Genomic DNA, 17,522 nt, shown 5'->3' with positions numbered 1-17,522 from the left:
TGCTATCTACAAGAGACCCACTTAACCTATGGACACATACAGATTGAGTGTGAGGAGATGGAAAAATATATGACATGCAAATGGAAATGAAAAGAAAGCTGGAGCAGCAATTCTCACATCAGACAAAATAGACTTTAAAATAAAGACTATTACAGGAGACAAAGAAGAACACTACATAATGATCAAGGGATCAATCCAAGAAGAAGATATAACAGTTGTAAATATTTATGCACCCAACATAGGGGCACCTCAATACATAAGGCAAATGCTAACAGCCATAAAAGGGGAAAACGACAGTAACACAATCATAGTAGGGGACTTTAACACCCCGCTCTCACCAATAGACAGATCATCCAAAATGAAAATAAATAAGGAAACACAAGCTTTAAATGATACATTAAACAAGATGGACTTAATTGACATTTAGAGGATATTCCATCCAAAAACAAAAGAATACACTTTTTTCTCAAGTGCTCATGGAACATTCTCCAGTATAGATCATATCTTGGGTCACAAATCAAGCCTTGGTAAATTTAAGAAAATTGAAATCATTTCAAGTATCTTTTCCGACCACAACGCTATGAGACTAGATATCAATTACAGGAAAAAAACTGTAAAAAAAATGCAAACACATGGAGGCTAAACAATACACTACTAATTAACGTAGAGATCATTGAAGAAATCAAAGAGGAAATCAAAAAATACCTAGAAACAAATGACAGTGAAAATACGACTGCCCAAAACATATGGGATGCAGCAGAGTAGTTCAAAGATAGAAGTTTATAGCAATACAGTCGTACCTCAAGAAACAAGAAACATCTCAAATAAACAACCTAACGCAATTAGAGAAAGAAGAACAAAAAACCCCCAAAGTTAGCAGAAGGAACGAAATCATAAAGATCAAATCAGAAAAAAATGAAAAAGAAATGAAGGAAACGACAGCAAAGATCAGTAAAACAAAAAGCTGGTTCTTTGAGAAGATAAATATTGTTAAACCATTAGCCAGACTCATCAAGAAAAAAAGGGAGAGGACTCAAATCAACAGAATTAGAAATGAAAAAGGAGATATAACAACTGACACTGCAGAAATACAAAGGATCATGAGAGATTACTACAAGCAACTATATGCCAGTAAAATGGACAACTAGGAAGAAATGGACAAATTCTTAGAAAAGCACAACCTTCCAAGAATGAACCAGGTAGAAATAGAAAATATAAACAGACCAATCACAAGCAGTGAAATTGAAACTCTGCTTAAAAATCTTCCAAGAAACAAAAGCCCAGGACCAGATGGCTTCACAGGCAAATTCTATCAAACATTTAGAGAAGAGCTAACACCTATCCTTCTCAAACCCTTCAAAATATAGCAGAGGGAGGAACACTCCCAAACTCATTCTACGAGGCCACCATCACCCTGATACCAAAACCAGACAAAGATGTCACAAAAAAAGAAAATTCCAGGCCAGTATCTCTGATGAACATTATATGCAAAAATCCTCAACAAAATATTAGCAAACAGAATCTAACAGCACATTAAATGGATCATACACCATGATCAAGTGGGGTTTATCCCAGGAATGCAAGGATTCTTCAATATATGCAAATCAATGTGGTACGCCATATTAACAAATTGAAGGATATAAACCATATGATAATCTCAATATATGCAGATAAAGCTTTTGGCAAAATTCAACACCTATTTATGATAACTCTCCAGAAAGTGCGCATAGAGGGGACTTACCTCAACATAATGAAGGCCGTATAGGAGAAACCCACATCAACATCATTCACAATGGTGAAAAACTGAAACCATTTCCTCTAAGATCAGGAACAAGACAAGGTTGCCCACTCTCACCACTGTTATTCAACATAGTTTTGGAAGTTTTAGCCACAGCAATCAGAAAAGAAAAAGAAAAGGAATCCAAATCGGATAAGAAGTAAAATTGTCACTGTCTGCAGATGACATGATACTATACATAGAGAATACTAAAGATCCTACCAGAAAACTACCAGAGCTAATCAATGAATTTGGTAGAGTAGCAGGATAAAAAACTAATGCACAGAAATCTCTTGCATTCCTATACACTAATGATGAAATATCTGAAAGAGAAATTAAGGAAACACTCCCATTTACCATTGCAACAAAAAGAATAAAATACCTAGGAATAAACCTATGCAAGGAGACAAAAGATCTTATGCAGAAAACTGTAAGACACTGATGAAAGAAGGATGATACAAACAGATGGAGAGATATACCATGTTCTTGGATTGGAAGAATCAACATTGTGAAAATGACTATACTACCCAATGCAATCTACAGATTCAGTGCAATCCCTATCACTACCAATGGCATTCTTCACAGAACTACAACAAAAATTTCACAATTTGTATGGAAACACAAAAGACCCCGAGTAGCCAAAGCAATCTTTAGAAAGAAAAACGGAGCTGGAGGAATGAGGCTCCTGGACTTCATACTATACTACAAAGCTACCGTAATCAATCATACAATACTACAGTATGGTACTGGACAAAACCAGAAATATAGATCAGTGGAGCAGGATAGAAAGCCCAGAAATAAACCCACGCACATATGGCCACCTTGTTTTTGATAAAGGAGGAAAAAATATGCAATGGAGAAAAGACATCCTCTTCAATAGGTGGTGCTGGGAAAACTGGACAGCTACATGTAAAGGAATGAAATTAGAACACTTCCTAACGCCATACACAAAAATAAACTCAAAATGGATTAAAGACCTAAATGTAAGGCCAGACTATATTAAACTCTTAGAGGAAAACATAGGCAGAACACTCTTTGACATAAATCACAGCAAGATCCTTTTTGACCCCCCTCCTAGAGAAATGGAAATAAAAACAAAAATAAACAAATGGACCTAATGAAACTTAAAAGCTTTTGCACAGCAAAGGAAACCATACAGGAGATGAAAAGACAACCCTCAGAATGGGAGAAGATATTTGAAAATGAAGCAACTGACAAAGGATTAATCTCCAAAATGCAAGCAGCTCATGCAGCTCAATGTCAAAAAAACAGACAACCTAATCCAAAAATGGGCAGAAGACCTAAATAGACATTTCTCCAAAGAAGATATATAGATTACCAACAAAAACATGAAAAGATGCTCAACATCACTAATCATTAGAGAAATGCAAATCAAAACTACAATGAGGTATTACCTCACACTGGTCAGAATGGTATCATCAAAAAGTTTATAAACAATAAATAGTGGAGAGGGTGTGGAGAAAAGGGAACACTCTTGCTCTGTTGGTGGTAATTTAAATTGATACAGCCACTGTGGAGAACAGTATGGAAGTTCCTTAAAAAAGTAAAAATAGAACTACCATGTGACCCAGTAATCCCACTCCTGGGCATATGCCCTGAGAAAACCATAATTCAAAAAGTGTCATGTACCACAGTGTTCATTGCAGCACTACTTACAATAGCAAGGGCATGGAAGCAAGCTAAGTGTCTATCAACAGATGAATGGATAAAGAAGATGTGGCACATATGTACAGTGGAATATTACTCAGCCATAAAAGCAAACAAAATTGGGTTATTTGTAGTGAGGTGGATGGACCCAGTCTGTCATACAGAGTGAAGTAAGTCAGAAAGAGGAAAACAAATACTGTATGCTAACACATATATATGGAATCTAAAAAAAAAAAAAAACCCACAAAGGTTCTGAAGAACCTAGGGGCAGGACAGGAATAAAGACACAGACATAGAGAATGGACTTGAGGACATGGGGAATGGGAAGGGTAAGCTGGGACGAAGTGAGAGAGTAACATTGACCTATATACACTACCAAATGTAAAACAGATAGCTAGTGGGAAGCAGCTGCATAGCACAGGGAGATCAGCTTTGTGCTTTGTGACCAGCTAGAGGGGTGGGAGGGAGACACAAGAGGGAGGAGATATGGGGATATATGTATGCCTATAGCTGATTAGCTTTGTTATGCAGCAGAAACTAACACACCATTGTAAAGCAATTATACTGCAATAAAGATGTTAAGAAAAAGAAACACCCTATATGTAATGTGGTATATTGGGTTGGATCCTGAAATGGAAAAAAAGGACATTAGTGGAAGAACTGGTGAAAACGAAGTAAATCAGAGTATAATAATGTACCAATGTTAATCTCTTAGTGTTGACAAATGTACCATAGTTATGTAAGATGTTAACATTAGGGGAAGCTAGGTGAAGTGTATGTAGAAACGTTCTGTACTGTCTTTGGAACCTTTCTCTAAATTTAAAATTATTCCAAAATAAAATGTTTACTTAAAAAAATAAATAAAATGATATTGACAGTATAATTACAGTGACTTATTTGCAGGTGTTACAAATAAGGTGGAACTAAAACATCAGTAATATGTGAATAACAGTTCCAAGTTTCCTGTATATTTGGAAGAAGGGTAGTGGATTAAACCAACTCTCCTTGTTTGTAAGAATTTTTAAGAATAATCACTAAAATAAGATAAATGGAATGTAGAACTTGTAAATTAGTAAACGGAAAAAAGAAAATGAAAATACAATCATACAAGAGAAGGCAAGATAGTAGAAAAAAGCATTAGAAAAACCAGGATGAAGAACATAAGATAATATGGAGGAAATAAATCCAAATGTAACTGTCATCACAATAAATTGAAACTGACTAAACTCTCTAGTTAAAGGCAGAGATGGTCAGAATGCATTTGAAAATGTAATCTAGCTGTCTTCTTGTTTTAGGAGAAAAATTTAACCTGTAAGGATATATGAATGTTGAAAATGAAGATAAGGTATGTTGAAAAAAGAACCATAAGAAAGTCAGTGTAGCATAATAGTATCAGATATAAGAGATTTTAAGATTGAAAGACATTAATTAGTGATAAAAAGGATTAATACCTTGCTAAAAGAAATAGTTCATGAGACAGATATAATAATTCTAAACATATAGGTGCTTGATAATATGTGCTCAAAATATATTGAACAAGGAGAAATAGGCAAATCCATAGTGCTAGGTTTTATTTGAATGACATAATTACTAAGCTTAATTGGAAGGAACAGAATTCCTATTATTAAGTCTAATAGGAATCCAGAAACAGACTCATAGATATATGTAAACAATATTCTATAGAAGTGGTATCACAAATCTGAAGGAAAATAAGTTATGTAAAAAATTAAAAATCTTCCTCATGTCACACACAAAGCACTTGAATAGGAGCACCAAAAATTTAAAATTTATAGTCAAATATGGGAGATTTTCTTTATATACAAGAGGAGAAAGGATTTCTTAAGTAAGACATTTTACAACTGATTTTCTACAACGAAAGATGCATATACAAAGTATTAAGATAATGCTATAGACAGGGAGAATATATTTGCAACTCAAAGTAACAAATGTTTGCTACCTCCTATAGACACAGAACTCCTGCAAATCAATAAGAAAAAGACGAATCATAGAAAAAACCCAGAAAAGATGAATATGCAATTCAAAGAAGAGGTATCTTTAGTGAATGATAAACATGTAAGTAGATATTCAAACAGGACTGTGTTTTATACTTCATTTATTTGATCTTCATAACAACTCTATCAAAGAGTCATGTACCTTCCTCTTGGGAACTGTGAGTAACAAACTTTTCACAAGTCATCATCTCCTGATTTGTTGGCTTTACTGTACCTCAAATTTTCTATTGATGCAGTATATTTTAAAACAGAAGGGGAAGGGAAAAAAAGTGGTGTGTGTGCGTGTGGATGTGTATTTCAGACAGAGGGAATAGCTTATATAAGAAGATCTTGAGGTTAGAGAGAGTGAAGAACTGAAAACAGTCTAGTGGGACTTGTGAGTAAAGAACAAAGTAGAGAGTAGTAAAAGACTACCCCAGAAATAGAGATGGTAGGAGAAAACCCTACATAGGAAGGTTTAGTAAACTTTGTTTTATATATATACATATATGTGTGTGTGTATATAAAAGGAGATATATATATATCAAGAATACATATATCTTTGATGCACATATATTATACATGTTTATTTATATATGATATTTGACATAGCATAAGGGTAAGGAATGGTGGTTAGAAGAACTTTAAGCAAATACTATGATTAGCATTTCATTTCACAAAATCTTTCTGGTTGCTATGTAGAATGTGGAGTGGAGCAAGATTGCAGGAAAGGAGACTCATTAGGAGGCTGTTCATAGACAAGGAGAGATATGGTTGAGGGCAGTGTGTTTGAAGTTATGGATCTTAAACATAATTAAGAAATAGAATTGTGAAGGTTAGATGGTTGGATGTGTGGGTTGAGGGAGAGATAGGAATTTAGAGATAACTCATATTTCTTTCTTGAGCATCTGGGTTGAAGGTGACACCATTGACAGAGGTAGGCAATACTGGAAGAGTAACATTTGGTGGGGGAGAAATGATAGGTTCTGGTCTGGACTTATTAAAGTTGAGTTGTCCAAGATAGCCATATGATGATATCAAGTAGATGGCTGTGTATATTCACATCTCGAGATGAGAAGCGAGGACTAGCCCAGAGATACAACTTTGATAATAATTAGCATATAGGGGCAATGAAGCCCCTAAAAGGAGCTTCAGTGTGAACTGAGAAGATGAGAGGCTTACAGCACAGTCTGACAACATTTGAGGAAAAGGAATAAGAAGTAACAAAATTGAGAAGGAATAACTTGAGAGATTAAAGGAAAATCAGGGGTGTATAGGGTCATAGAAACCAAGGGATGGTACTATTTCAAAAAGGATTGCAAACTCAACAGTGTTAAATACTGTTGAGAGGTCCAAGAAGAGGACTGATATTTCTTTGGAGTTTGTGATTCAGATGTCATTGATGAATTTGGCAAGAGCAATTACTATTTTGTGGTGAGGTCAGAAGCCAGACTGCAGTGAAGCGAGAAGTAAGTGGGAAGTGAACAAAAGGAGAAAAAATTGCAGATTCAGTCCTACAAGTATTGCAAGCTAGTGGCTGGTACAGAGAATTTCTCAAGAAAGTACTAAGGTGAATGTGCACTGAACTGACTGAAATGCATTTTGGAAAATGCTCTTCCTATGGATTCTTCTTACTTCTTGAACTCCTTAGCAAAACTTAACTGACCAGAGCTCTGTGCTCCTGGGTACTTAACTAGGTGACTCTTGCGAGAATAAGAAAAATTAATTTTCTTGTGGTATTAGTATTTGAGAAATAATTAGTATAATTTCTCTCCCTTCTGAAGAGCTTTTGTATATTATTTGAAGGATTGAGCAATATGGACATTTGAGACTTTTATGGTAGGGTCAGTAAGGGTGGCTATTTTAGTTGGTAGGGATATCACGTCACATCACAAGGATAAGTCCATATTCAACTAAGGTAAGAATGGCAAATAACTAGCTTGTGTGCTGCTACTTCTCCTATTATTAATTCGTAGCAGACACGTCTGTATTTGGCCACAGCATCCTTTATATTATAGCATTCCAGGCAGACAAAACACAAAAAGCCACTTTGGGTGTTGGTTTAGTGTTCCAGTCGTGCCCAGGACCACAACATTGCACATCTCCACAAGGCATTGTTTGCTACATAGACTGCATTCTGAATAGTATCTCCTGGAGTTACATAATAGAATAACCCTGTTGCTGTACCTTCACCCAACTCTCTCTCTACCCTTTCCTCCTTTTCCCACCAAGAACTGAAGTAATATGGTTATTTACATTAGTAAGTAGACCATATGTGACATGTTTTGTTTTTTGGCATTGGTTTTTAAACTGCCCATGATACTATTTTCATAATATTGCAACACATTGTGTGAACGTCTCATTCATTATCTATGCTGTGAACAAAATCAAATTCACCAAGTTGTATCTATGCTTATAGATATTTTTTGTTGTAGTTCCACTCACCTCAGTTTGACAACATGAACTTTGATGAACTGTTTCCTTAAATTTGACTCATTGAATGTTCTAGTAATCTGTAGAAAGAAAGGAAAAAACAACCTCTCTGTAATTACCGTTCTTTCTCTGCTTCCTCTTTCTGCCCAACCTTGCAACATGGTTGTTAATGGGGAGTTGACTATGTTAATGAGGAATAGAGAGTTCAGTTTAGTTCAGTTCCATCTCAGAACACATGGGAGCGATTTAGGCAGGTTAATAACCTACTGATGCAGTGCCTGTTTCTTCATCTATTACACAAAGATGATAATGGACAGGATGCATCTTCACTAGAAGCCATTCTAAACATAGCAGATGTTTTGCTCAATGAGAGCCCACGTTATGTGATTTGGTGGCTGTTCCCAAAGAGGTGGGCGCATGAGCCGACCCAACACTAGGTGAGTCCACTGATACAATTTACAGTGTGTGATCCTGCAACAACTGTTCTTAAATGGGTAAAACCAGATTTAAATGAGTAGCAATGGAGAGCTTGATGAGAAAGAGGAAAAGAAGTAAAGGGCAGTCTTTTCCTTATTGTTTCTGATTAATGCCTAAGCAACATAAGTTATTTTTAGCATCAGTTGGTATTTCCTGACCTAACTTTAACTTTCCCCCTGAATCACTGCTCAGTGCCAGCAAGGATGGTCCTCTTGAGGTATAAGGTTTAGCTTCACAGTAAACTAGTAGTGAGTGATTCTGTGACTGGAACAGTTCTGCCAAGATGCAGGGTGAGATGTACTGAGCTTTCATAATGGGGAGTGGATTCTGTTGGCTTGTACTGTGAGGTTGGACCGAGGTGGGGGTGAACATGAAAAGGTGAAGATGGGGAAATTAAGTAGCATGTTGAATATTATATTAAACCAGGATTTGAAGCCAATTCTTCTTGAGAATGTAAAGTTTATGCAATCTCTATTACACTGCATTATATCTTATTTTTTCAGTATCCATTCTTTAGGCTGATATCAGACCAACCAGTTGTGAGACAAAATAACTATTTTTCTTTCTAGAGGCCTTGAACATTTTTAAGAGTTATGAGGCTGTTAGTTTTTCAAAATAATTTCCTTTTTAAAAAATTCAAGAAGTACTAGTAAGTGTTAAGAAGAAAACAAAAAGTCACTCAAAATTCTATGATCTAGAATTATAGAATGCAATAATTTGGTGAGTCATATTCTAGTTAACTATGTAGAAGGATAGATTTTAATGTGTTTATTAATATGGTATATTGTAGGAGGGAGTTTAATAAACTGATTTATCTTTAATTTTACTTGACTTTAACAGACGTAAAAGGAACTGACCTAAAACTGAAGGAATTGCTAAAATTTAGATGTTTCTTGTAATTATATTTTAATTCATGATTTGGTGTTGCATCAGCATGGGCTACACTGGACCAAAATGTTAAAAATCATTTAATTATGACATTTTTGTTATGTGGAAAATATTGATGTAATTTAGTGAGGACTAAGGTAATAAGCAACATAAAGAAAGCAAGTTGATTAATTGGTTGATATCCATATACAAGGATAAAAGAAGAGGCCTACAGATAAGAATCCGTATTTCATAGAGTGCGTGAAAATTTTGTAGTCTCTTTCATTAGAACTTATCAAATACTTGGTAGAAAATAAGTGAGCAGATGCTTGAAGAGGAAGCCAATAGGAGAGTGGGAAGTGTAGTAGATAGGGGACACAAGAAAAGTTAGCTTGCTATGAGAACTTGAACTATCTTTTAAACTTTCTTCCTCTCAGTTTCTTCATCTGTAAAAGGAAAACAGTCCAAAGTGTGTTTAAAAAATTGTCTGTACACAGTTGGCTACTGCAACTCCCAGAGGCTATGCATCTACTTTCAGTGAGCTTTACATGTAACCTTTGGGCTTTTTCACTCCCTTCAAACTTATTATTGATTCTTGTTTAATGGATCGGATGAGTTTGCTTTCATACTTCTTTGATTTTGTAAACTGTATTATTGACCCTTTTATTACAATGGACAAAAAATCAAGTAAACAATGAAAAAAGAACTATTTTATATTTCCCTCCTGATTGAGGGTGACAATACTATCTTTGTGTGTGTGTTTTTTTTAACGTCTTTATTGGAGTATAATTGCCTTACAGTGTTGTGTTAGTTTTTTCTGTGAATCAGCTATACATATACGTATATCCCCATATCTCCTCCCTCTTGCGTCTCCATCCCACCCTCCTTATCCCACCCCTCTAGGTGGTCACAAACACGGAGCTGATCTCCCTGTGTTATGCAGCTGCTTCCCACTAGCTACCTATTTTATATTTGGTATTGTATATATGTCCATACCACTCTCTCACTTCGTCCCAGCTTACCCTTCTTCCTCCCCGTGTCCTCAAGTCCATTCTCTACATATGCGTCTTTATTCCTGTCCTGCCCCTAGGTTCTTCTGAACCATTTTTTTTTTTTAAGATTCCATATATATGTGTTAGCATACGGTAATTGTTTTTCTCTTTCTGACTTACTTCACTCTGTATGACAGACTCTAGGTCATGGTAGTTCTATTTTTAGCTTTCTAAGGAACCTCCATACTGTTCTCCATAGTGGCTGTATCAATTTACATTCCCACCAACAGTGCAAGAGGGTTCCCTTTTCTCCACACCTTCTCCAGCATTTATTGTGTGTAGAGTTTTTGATGATGGCCATTCTGACTGGTGTGAGGTGATACCTCATTGTAGTTTTGATCTTCATTTCTCTAATGATTAATGATGTTGAGCATCTTTTCATGTCTTTGTTGGAAATCTGTATATCTTCTTTGGAGAAATGTCTTATTTAGGTCTTCTGCCCATTTTTGGATTGGGTGCTGTGATTTATGTCAAAGAGTGTTCTGCCTATGTTTTCCTCAAAGAGTTTAATAGAGTCTGACCTTACATTTAGGTCTTTAATCCATTTTGAGTTTATTTTTGGGTATGGTGTTAGGAAGTGTTCGAATTTAATTATTTTACATGTAGCTGTCCAGTTTTCCCAGCACCACTTATTGAAGAGACTGTCTTTTCTCCATTGTATATTCTTGCCTCTTTTCTCAAAGATAAGGTGACCATATGTGCATGTGCATAGAGGTTCTCTCTCTGCCTACTTTCTGAGGAGCTTTTATCATAAATAGGGGTTGAATTTTGTCAAAAGGTTTTTCTGCATCTATTGAGATTATCATATGATTTATATCCTTTAATTTGTTAATGTGGCTTATCACATTGATTGATTTGCATATAATGAAGAATCCTTGCATTCGTGGATACACCCTACTTGATTATGGTGTATGATCCTTTTAATGTGCTGTTAGATTCTGTTTGCTAGTATTTTGTTGAGGATTTTTGCATCTATGTTCATCAGAGATATTAGCCTCGAGTTTTCTTTTTCTGTGAGATCTTTGTCTGGTTTTGCTATCAGGGTGATGGTGGCCTCGTAGAATGAGTTTGGGAGTGTTCCTCCCTCTGCTATATTTTGGAAGAGTTTGAGAAGGTTAGGTGTTAGCTCTTCTCTAAATGTTTGATAGAATTCACCTGTGAAGCCATCCGTTCCTGGGCTTTTGTTTGCTGGAAGATTTTTAATACAGTTTCAATTTCAGTGCTTGTGATTGGTTTGTTTATATTTTCTATTTCTTCCTAGTTCAGTCTTGGATGGTTGTGCTTTTCTAAGAATTTGTCCATTTCTTCCAGGTTGTCCATTTTATTGGCATAGAGTTGCCTGTATTAATCTCTCATGATCCTTTGTATTTCTGCAGTGTCAGTTTGTTACTTCTCGTTTTTCATTTCTAATTCTGTTGATTTGAGTCTTCTCCCTTTTTTTCTTGATGAGTCTGGCTAATGGTTTACCAATTTTCTTTATCTTACCAAAGAACCAGCTTTTTGTTTTATTGATCTTTGCTATCATTTCCTTCATTTCTTTTTCATTTATTTCTGATCTGATGTTTATGATTTCTTCCCCTCTGCTAATTTTGGGTTATTTTGTTCTTCTTTCTCTGATTGCTTTAGGTTAAGTTTAGGTTGTTTTTTTGAGATTTTTCTTGTTTCTCGAGGTAGGATTGTATTGCTATAAACTTCCCTCTTAGAACAGCTTTTGCTGCATCCCATAGGTTTTGGGCCATTGTGTTTTCATTGTCATTTGTTTCCAGGTGTTTTTTGATTTCCTGTTTGATTTCTTTAGTGATCTCTTGGTTATTTAGTAGTGTATTGTTTAGCCTCCATGTGTTTGTATGTTTTACAGTTTTTTTCCTGTAATTGATATCTAGTCTCATAGTGTTATGGTCGGAAAAGATACTTGATACGATTTCAGTTTTCTTACAATTACCACGGCTTGATTTGCGACCCAAGATATGATCTATACTGGAGAATGTTCCATGAACACTTGAGAAAAAAGTGTATTCTGTTGTTTTTGGATGGAATGTCCTCTAAATGTCAATTAAGTCCATCTTGTTTAATGTATCATTTAAAGCTTGTGTTTCCTTATTTATCTTCATTTTGGATGATCTGTCTATTGGTGAGAGCGGGATGTTAAAGTCCCCTACTATGATTGTGTTACTGTCATAGGTAATTATCAATATGTATGTTCCTATTACCATTTTCTTAATTGTTTTGGGTTTGTTTTTCTAGGTCTTTTCCTTCTCTTGTGTTCCTGCCTAGGGAAGTTTCTTCAGCATTTGTTGTAAAGCTGGTTTGGTGGTGCTGAATTCTCTTAGCTTTTGCTTCTCTGTAAAGGTTTTAATTTCTCCCTCGAAACTGAATGCAATCCTTGCTGGGGAGAGTAATCTTGGTTGTAGGTTTTTTCCCTTTCATCACTTTAAATATGTCCTGCCACTCTCTTCTGGCTTGCAGAGTTTCTGCTGAAAGATCAGCTGTTAACCTTATGGGGATTCCCTTGTATGTTATTTGTTGCTTTTCCCTTGCTGCTTTTAATATTTTTTCTTTGTATTTAATGTTTGAAAGTTTGATTAATATGTGTTTTGGTGTGTTTCTCCTTGGATTTATCCTGTATGGGACTCTGCACTTTTTGGACTTGACTATTTCCTTTCCTATATTAGGGAAGTTTTCAACTCTAATCTCTTAAGATATTTTCTCAGTCCCTTTCTTTTTCTCTTCTTTTGCGACCCTTATAATTCGACTGTTGGTGCATTTGATGTTGTTCCGAGGTCTCTGAGACTATCCTCGATTGTTTTCACTCTTTTTACTTTATTCTTCTCTGCCGTAATTATTTCCACTATTTTATCTTCTGGGTCATTTATCCGTTATTCTGCCTCAGTTATTCTGCTATTGATTCCTTGCAGAGAATTTTTAATTTCATTTTTTGTGTTGTTCATCATTGTTTATTTGCTCTTTAGTTCTTCTAGGTCCTTGTTAAACATTTATTTTCTCCATTGTATTTCCAAGATTTTGGATCATCTTTACTGTCATTATTCTGAATTCTTTTTCAGGTAGACTGCCTATTTCCTCTTCATTCGTTTGGTTAGGTAGGTTTTTACTTTGCTCCTTCATCTGCTGCATATTTCTCTGTCTTCTCGTTTTGCTTAACTTACTGTGTTTGTGGTCTCCTTTTCGCAGCCTGCATGTTCGTAGTCCCTGTTGTTTTTGGTGTCTGACCCCAGTGGGTAAGGTTGGTTCAGTTGGTTTTGTAGGCTTCCTGGTGGAGAGGACTGGTGCCTGTGTTCTGGTGGATGAGGCTGGATCTTGTCTTTCTGGTGGTCAGGACCTCGTCCGGTGGTGTGTTTTGGGTTGTCTGTGAACTTATTATGATTTTAGACAGCCTCTCTGCTAATGGGTACAGTTGCGTTCCTGTCTTGCTAGTTGTTTGGCATGGGGTGTCCAGAACTGGAGCTTGGTGGTCGTTGAGTGAAGCTGGGTCTTAGCATTGAGGCAGAGATATCTGGGAGAGCTCTCACTGGTTGATATTATATGGGGCTGGGAGGTCTCTGGTGGTTCAATGTCCTGAGCTTGGCTCTCCCACCTCAGAGGCTCAAGCCTGACACCCAGCTAAAGCACCAAGACCGTGTCAGCCATGGGGCTCAGAAGATAAGGGAGCAAAAAAAGAAAGAAAGAAAAAAATAGTAAAATAATAAAGTTATTAAAATAAAAATTTAAAAAATTATTAAAGTAAAAAAAAGTAATTTAAAAATAAAGAAGAGAGCATCCAAACCAATAAACAAATCCATCAATGATAACAAGTGCTAGAAACTATACTAAGATAAACATAAAAATCAGAAACTAGTCAGTCTCATGCAGCAAACTCCAAGTCCACAGGTGCTCCCAAAATCCACTGCCTCAATTTTGGGATGATTTGTTTTCTATTCCAGTGTTCCACAGATGCAGGGTATATTGAGTTGATTGTGGAGATTTAATCCACTGCTTCTGAGGCTGCACAGAGAAATTTCCCTTTCTCTTCTTTGTTCGCACAGCTCCTGGGGTTCAGGTTTGGATTTGGCCCTGCCTCTGCCTGTAGGTTACCCTCTGGCATCTGTTCTTCACCCAGATAGGAGCAGGTTAAAGAGCGGTTGATTAGAGGGCTCTGCCTCACTCAGGCTGGGGGGAGGGAGGGATACGGAATGCAGGGCAGGCCTGCGGCTGCAGAGGCCCACATGATGTTGCAACAGCCTGAGACCCTGCTGTGTGTTCTCCCAGGGAAGTTGCCCCTGGATTACGGGACCCTGGCAGTGGCGAGCTGCACAGGCTTCCGGGAGAGGAAGTGTGGACTGTGCTTGCACACAGGCTTCTTGGTAGCTGCAGCAGCAGCCTTAGCATGTCATGCCCGTCTCTGGGGTCCACACTGATATCTGCAGCTTGTGCCCATCTCTGAAGCTCGTTTAGGCAGTGTTGTGAATCTCCTCTCCTCGTGTGCCCCAAAGCAATGGTCTGTTGAGTCTTAGGCAGTTCCAGACTTTTTCCTGGACTCCCTCCCAGTTTAGTTGTGTCACACTAGCCCCGTCAGGCTATGTTCACGCCTCCAACTCCCATCCTCTCCCTGGCATCTGAACTCCAAAGCTTGAGCCTCAGGTCTCAGCCCTCACCCACCCTGGTGGGTGAGCAGACAAGACTCTCAGACTGGTGAGTGCTGGTTGACACCAATCCTCTGTGTGGGAATCTGTCCGCTTTGCCCTCTGCACCCCTGTTGCTGCACTCTCCTCTGTAGTTCGAAGCTTCCCCCCCACCGCCCACCCCCCTTTTCCACCAGTGAAGGGGCTTCCTAGTGTGTGGAAACTTTTCCTCCTTCACAGCTCCCTCCCAGAGGTGCAGGTCCCGTCCCTATTCTTTTGTCTCTGTTTTTCCTTTCTTCTTTTGCCCTACCCAGGTACATGGGGAGTTTCTTGCCTTTTGGGAAGTCTGAGGTCTTCTGCCAGCATTCAGTAGGTGTGCTGTAGGAGTTGTTCCACATGAACACGTATTTTTGATGTATTTGTGAGGAGGAAGGTGATCTCCATGTCTTACTCCTCTGCCATCTTGAAGGTCTCTTGACAATACTATCTTTGAATTCTAGAATAGCCTAGAATCCTCAAACCTCAATAATATTCATAATCAATAAGAATTGAGGTGAGATATGGATTTTTTAGGTTAATTCTAACAAAGTAACCATCATTAAACCGGTTAATAGATGAGGTCATACGAAGGGTAAGACATTACACATAGAATGTCTATAATTGTCACATATTTTTCATCTTGAGGGGGAAAAGATCTTATTAGCTACCCCATGAAAGTAAATCAACTTCTTATTTTCAGTACCTTCTTACTTGGTAGGTATATTTTTTGTTTTGTCTTGTATTTTAGTATTTGATGATGAAATTACATGAACAACTGATGAGGTGGAAGCATCTCTCACATACCTACCTCATAACATTTCTCAGTAGGTACAGTTTTGTTCATAATATTCATGAGCTGAATAATAGTAATAATGTTATTTTGTTATTTCAGTCACCCTTCAGTTACAAACTTTCTTTTCTGTTTAATGGAAACTCAGTTTTCAAGAAAAAGATAAAATACATGGCAATATAATCTATCTATTACTACAATACTCTTCAAATATTTTTGATTATGCACTCTTATGGGTAATACATTTTGTGCATGTGTGGGCAAACCACGTTTATAAATTATACACATGTAATAATACTGTTCTACTAACAATATGAACTATAAAATATTGACAAAATTAGAAATTAAAAAGGCTGAGTTACAGAACACACATTTAGGTATTTTATTCCATTTTTTTTAATAGCAATATATTCAGTGTTAACAATATGACTGGATAGAATTTATAATTTTTGAAACACCGTGATAAAATGACCCAAAGGTATGATTCTAAGTTTAATCTAAATACTTGGTCTGAAGCACTGAAGAAGTTTCCACACAATTATGTGGCTCCAGATGCATGAAGTTCATTGGCAGAACTTAATAAATCATGACACTAAGTTGTCAGTCCCACCAATCATGTAAGGGTTTTGTTGAAGTTCAGCAAGTGACTTTCCATCTTCCCTGATTTCAATTGGCTACCCTTTCAAATCAAATCAAAGGAGTTTCATTATATTTGTATACATATTTTAAGAAATGTGTTCAAAATCAACTAAAAACGGTAGGTAATTTTTGTCTCCCAAATTTTTATGTGTGCATGTCTAAGCCCTTAATTTTCAGTAAAACAAAACAACTGAACTCAATCACCTAATGCTGGACACATTGTTAAACATGTATTTCCAAAGTTTTCTCTTGTTTATTTATAAAGCAGTTAATTTCTCACACTTATACCTTGAGGGGACAGGATGTGTGTGTGTGTGTGCGTGTGTGTGTGTGTGTGTGTGTGTGTTTAAACATCTTCTAAGAAGCATTGCTTAACCTGGCGGTATGGCTCTAGCCAGGAATAGAAAATTGTCAGTTCTTATGTTACCTAACTGTTCATTTACTTATTCATTATTGTATATCGCATATTCATTACCGCATATGAGGGTTATCTTCAAATTGCAGGTTTTTTAATTTATTTGTGTTTTGCAGGATTCTTCTCAGTCCTTATATTAATTTTGGGGGAGGTTTAGTTTACTTTTAGAGCTAGATAATATAATTTTAAAATCCAGTGGAAACTGTGTATCATTTAAATCTACTGAGAGCCGGTAAAAGTGTGCTGATGCCCAGTCAGTTCTACTGTGTTACTGCCCACCCCATCCCTCAAGATATTTTCACACACATTGTGTGGAACTACTTGACATAAAACCAAACAAAGGTGCCAGTGTCAATCCATTTGTTAAATTGTAACAAAGCTAAGTTTGTTCCTTCACTCCTTCTCTCCCTATTTTCTTTTTCTTCTTGTTTAAAAATATTTTTGTAAAAGAGAAAAATACATGTAGAGTGACATTTGAGTATTTTCTTCCATGACTCCAATAAAATTATTGTGAATCCCTCCCTGGTATGACAACTCCATCTTGGAGACCATTGTGGGCTTCATCCTGACTGCAATGACATCTTTATTTTGTGTCCCTAGCACTTAGCACAGGAAGCAACAGATAGAATGTATCATTTATTCATTCATTCAACAAATATTTGAATGCCAACTATGTACCAAATTATCTTTTAGGCATTAGGCAACCATCAGTGCTTATTAAATGGCTGTACTAAAAGCCCTGATGGTATAAGGGATGT

At 36.7% G+C, this 17,522-nt stretch overlaps 1 protein-coding gene across 1 annotated transcript in view; it reads right to left on the bottom strand.

Annotated features, from left to right (window-relative positions):
* TMPRSS11D (transmembrane serine protease 11D) overlaps positions 1 to 17,522 on the bottom strand; it is a 70,939-nt gene that overhangs the window by 20,904 nt on the left and 32,513 nt on the right. The window contains exon 4 of the mRNA XM_007122549.3: positions 7,882 to 7,949. Coding sequence (XP_007122611.1) covers positions 7,882 to 7,949 — 68 coding nt within the window. The remainder of the gene's footprint in view (positions 1 to 7,881; positions 7,950 to 17,522) is intronic.

This window comes from Physeter macrocephalus, chromosome 7 (genome assembly GCF_002837175.3).
Source record: "Physeter macrocephalus isolate SW-GA chromosome 7, ASM283717v5, whole genome shotgun sequence".
Taxonomy (NCBI): domain Eukaryota; kingdom Metazoa; phylum Chordata; class Mammalia; order Artiodactyla; family Physeteridae; genus Physeter; species Physeter macrocephalus.
Note: the sequence above shows the minus strand (reverse complement) of the source record. Positions and strands in the feature narration are given on the sequence as shown.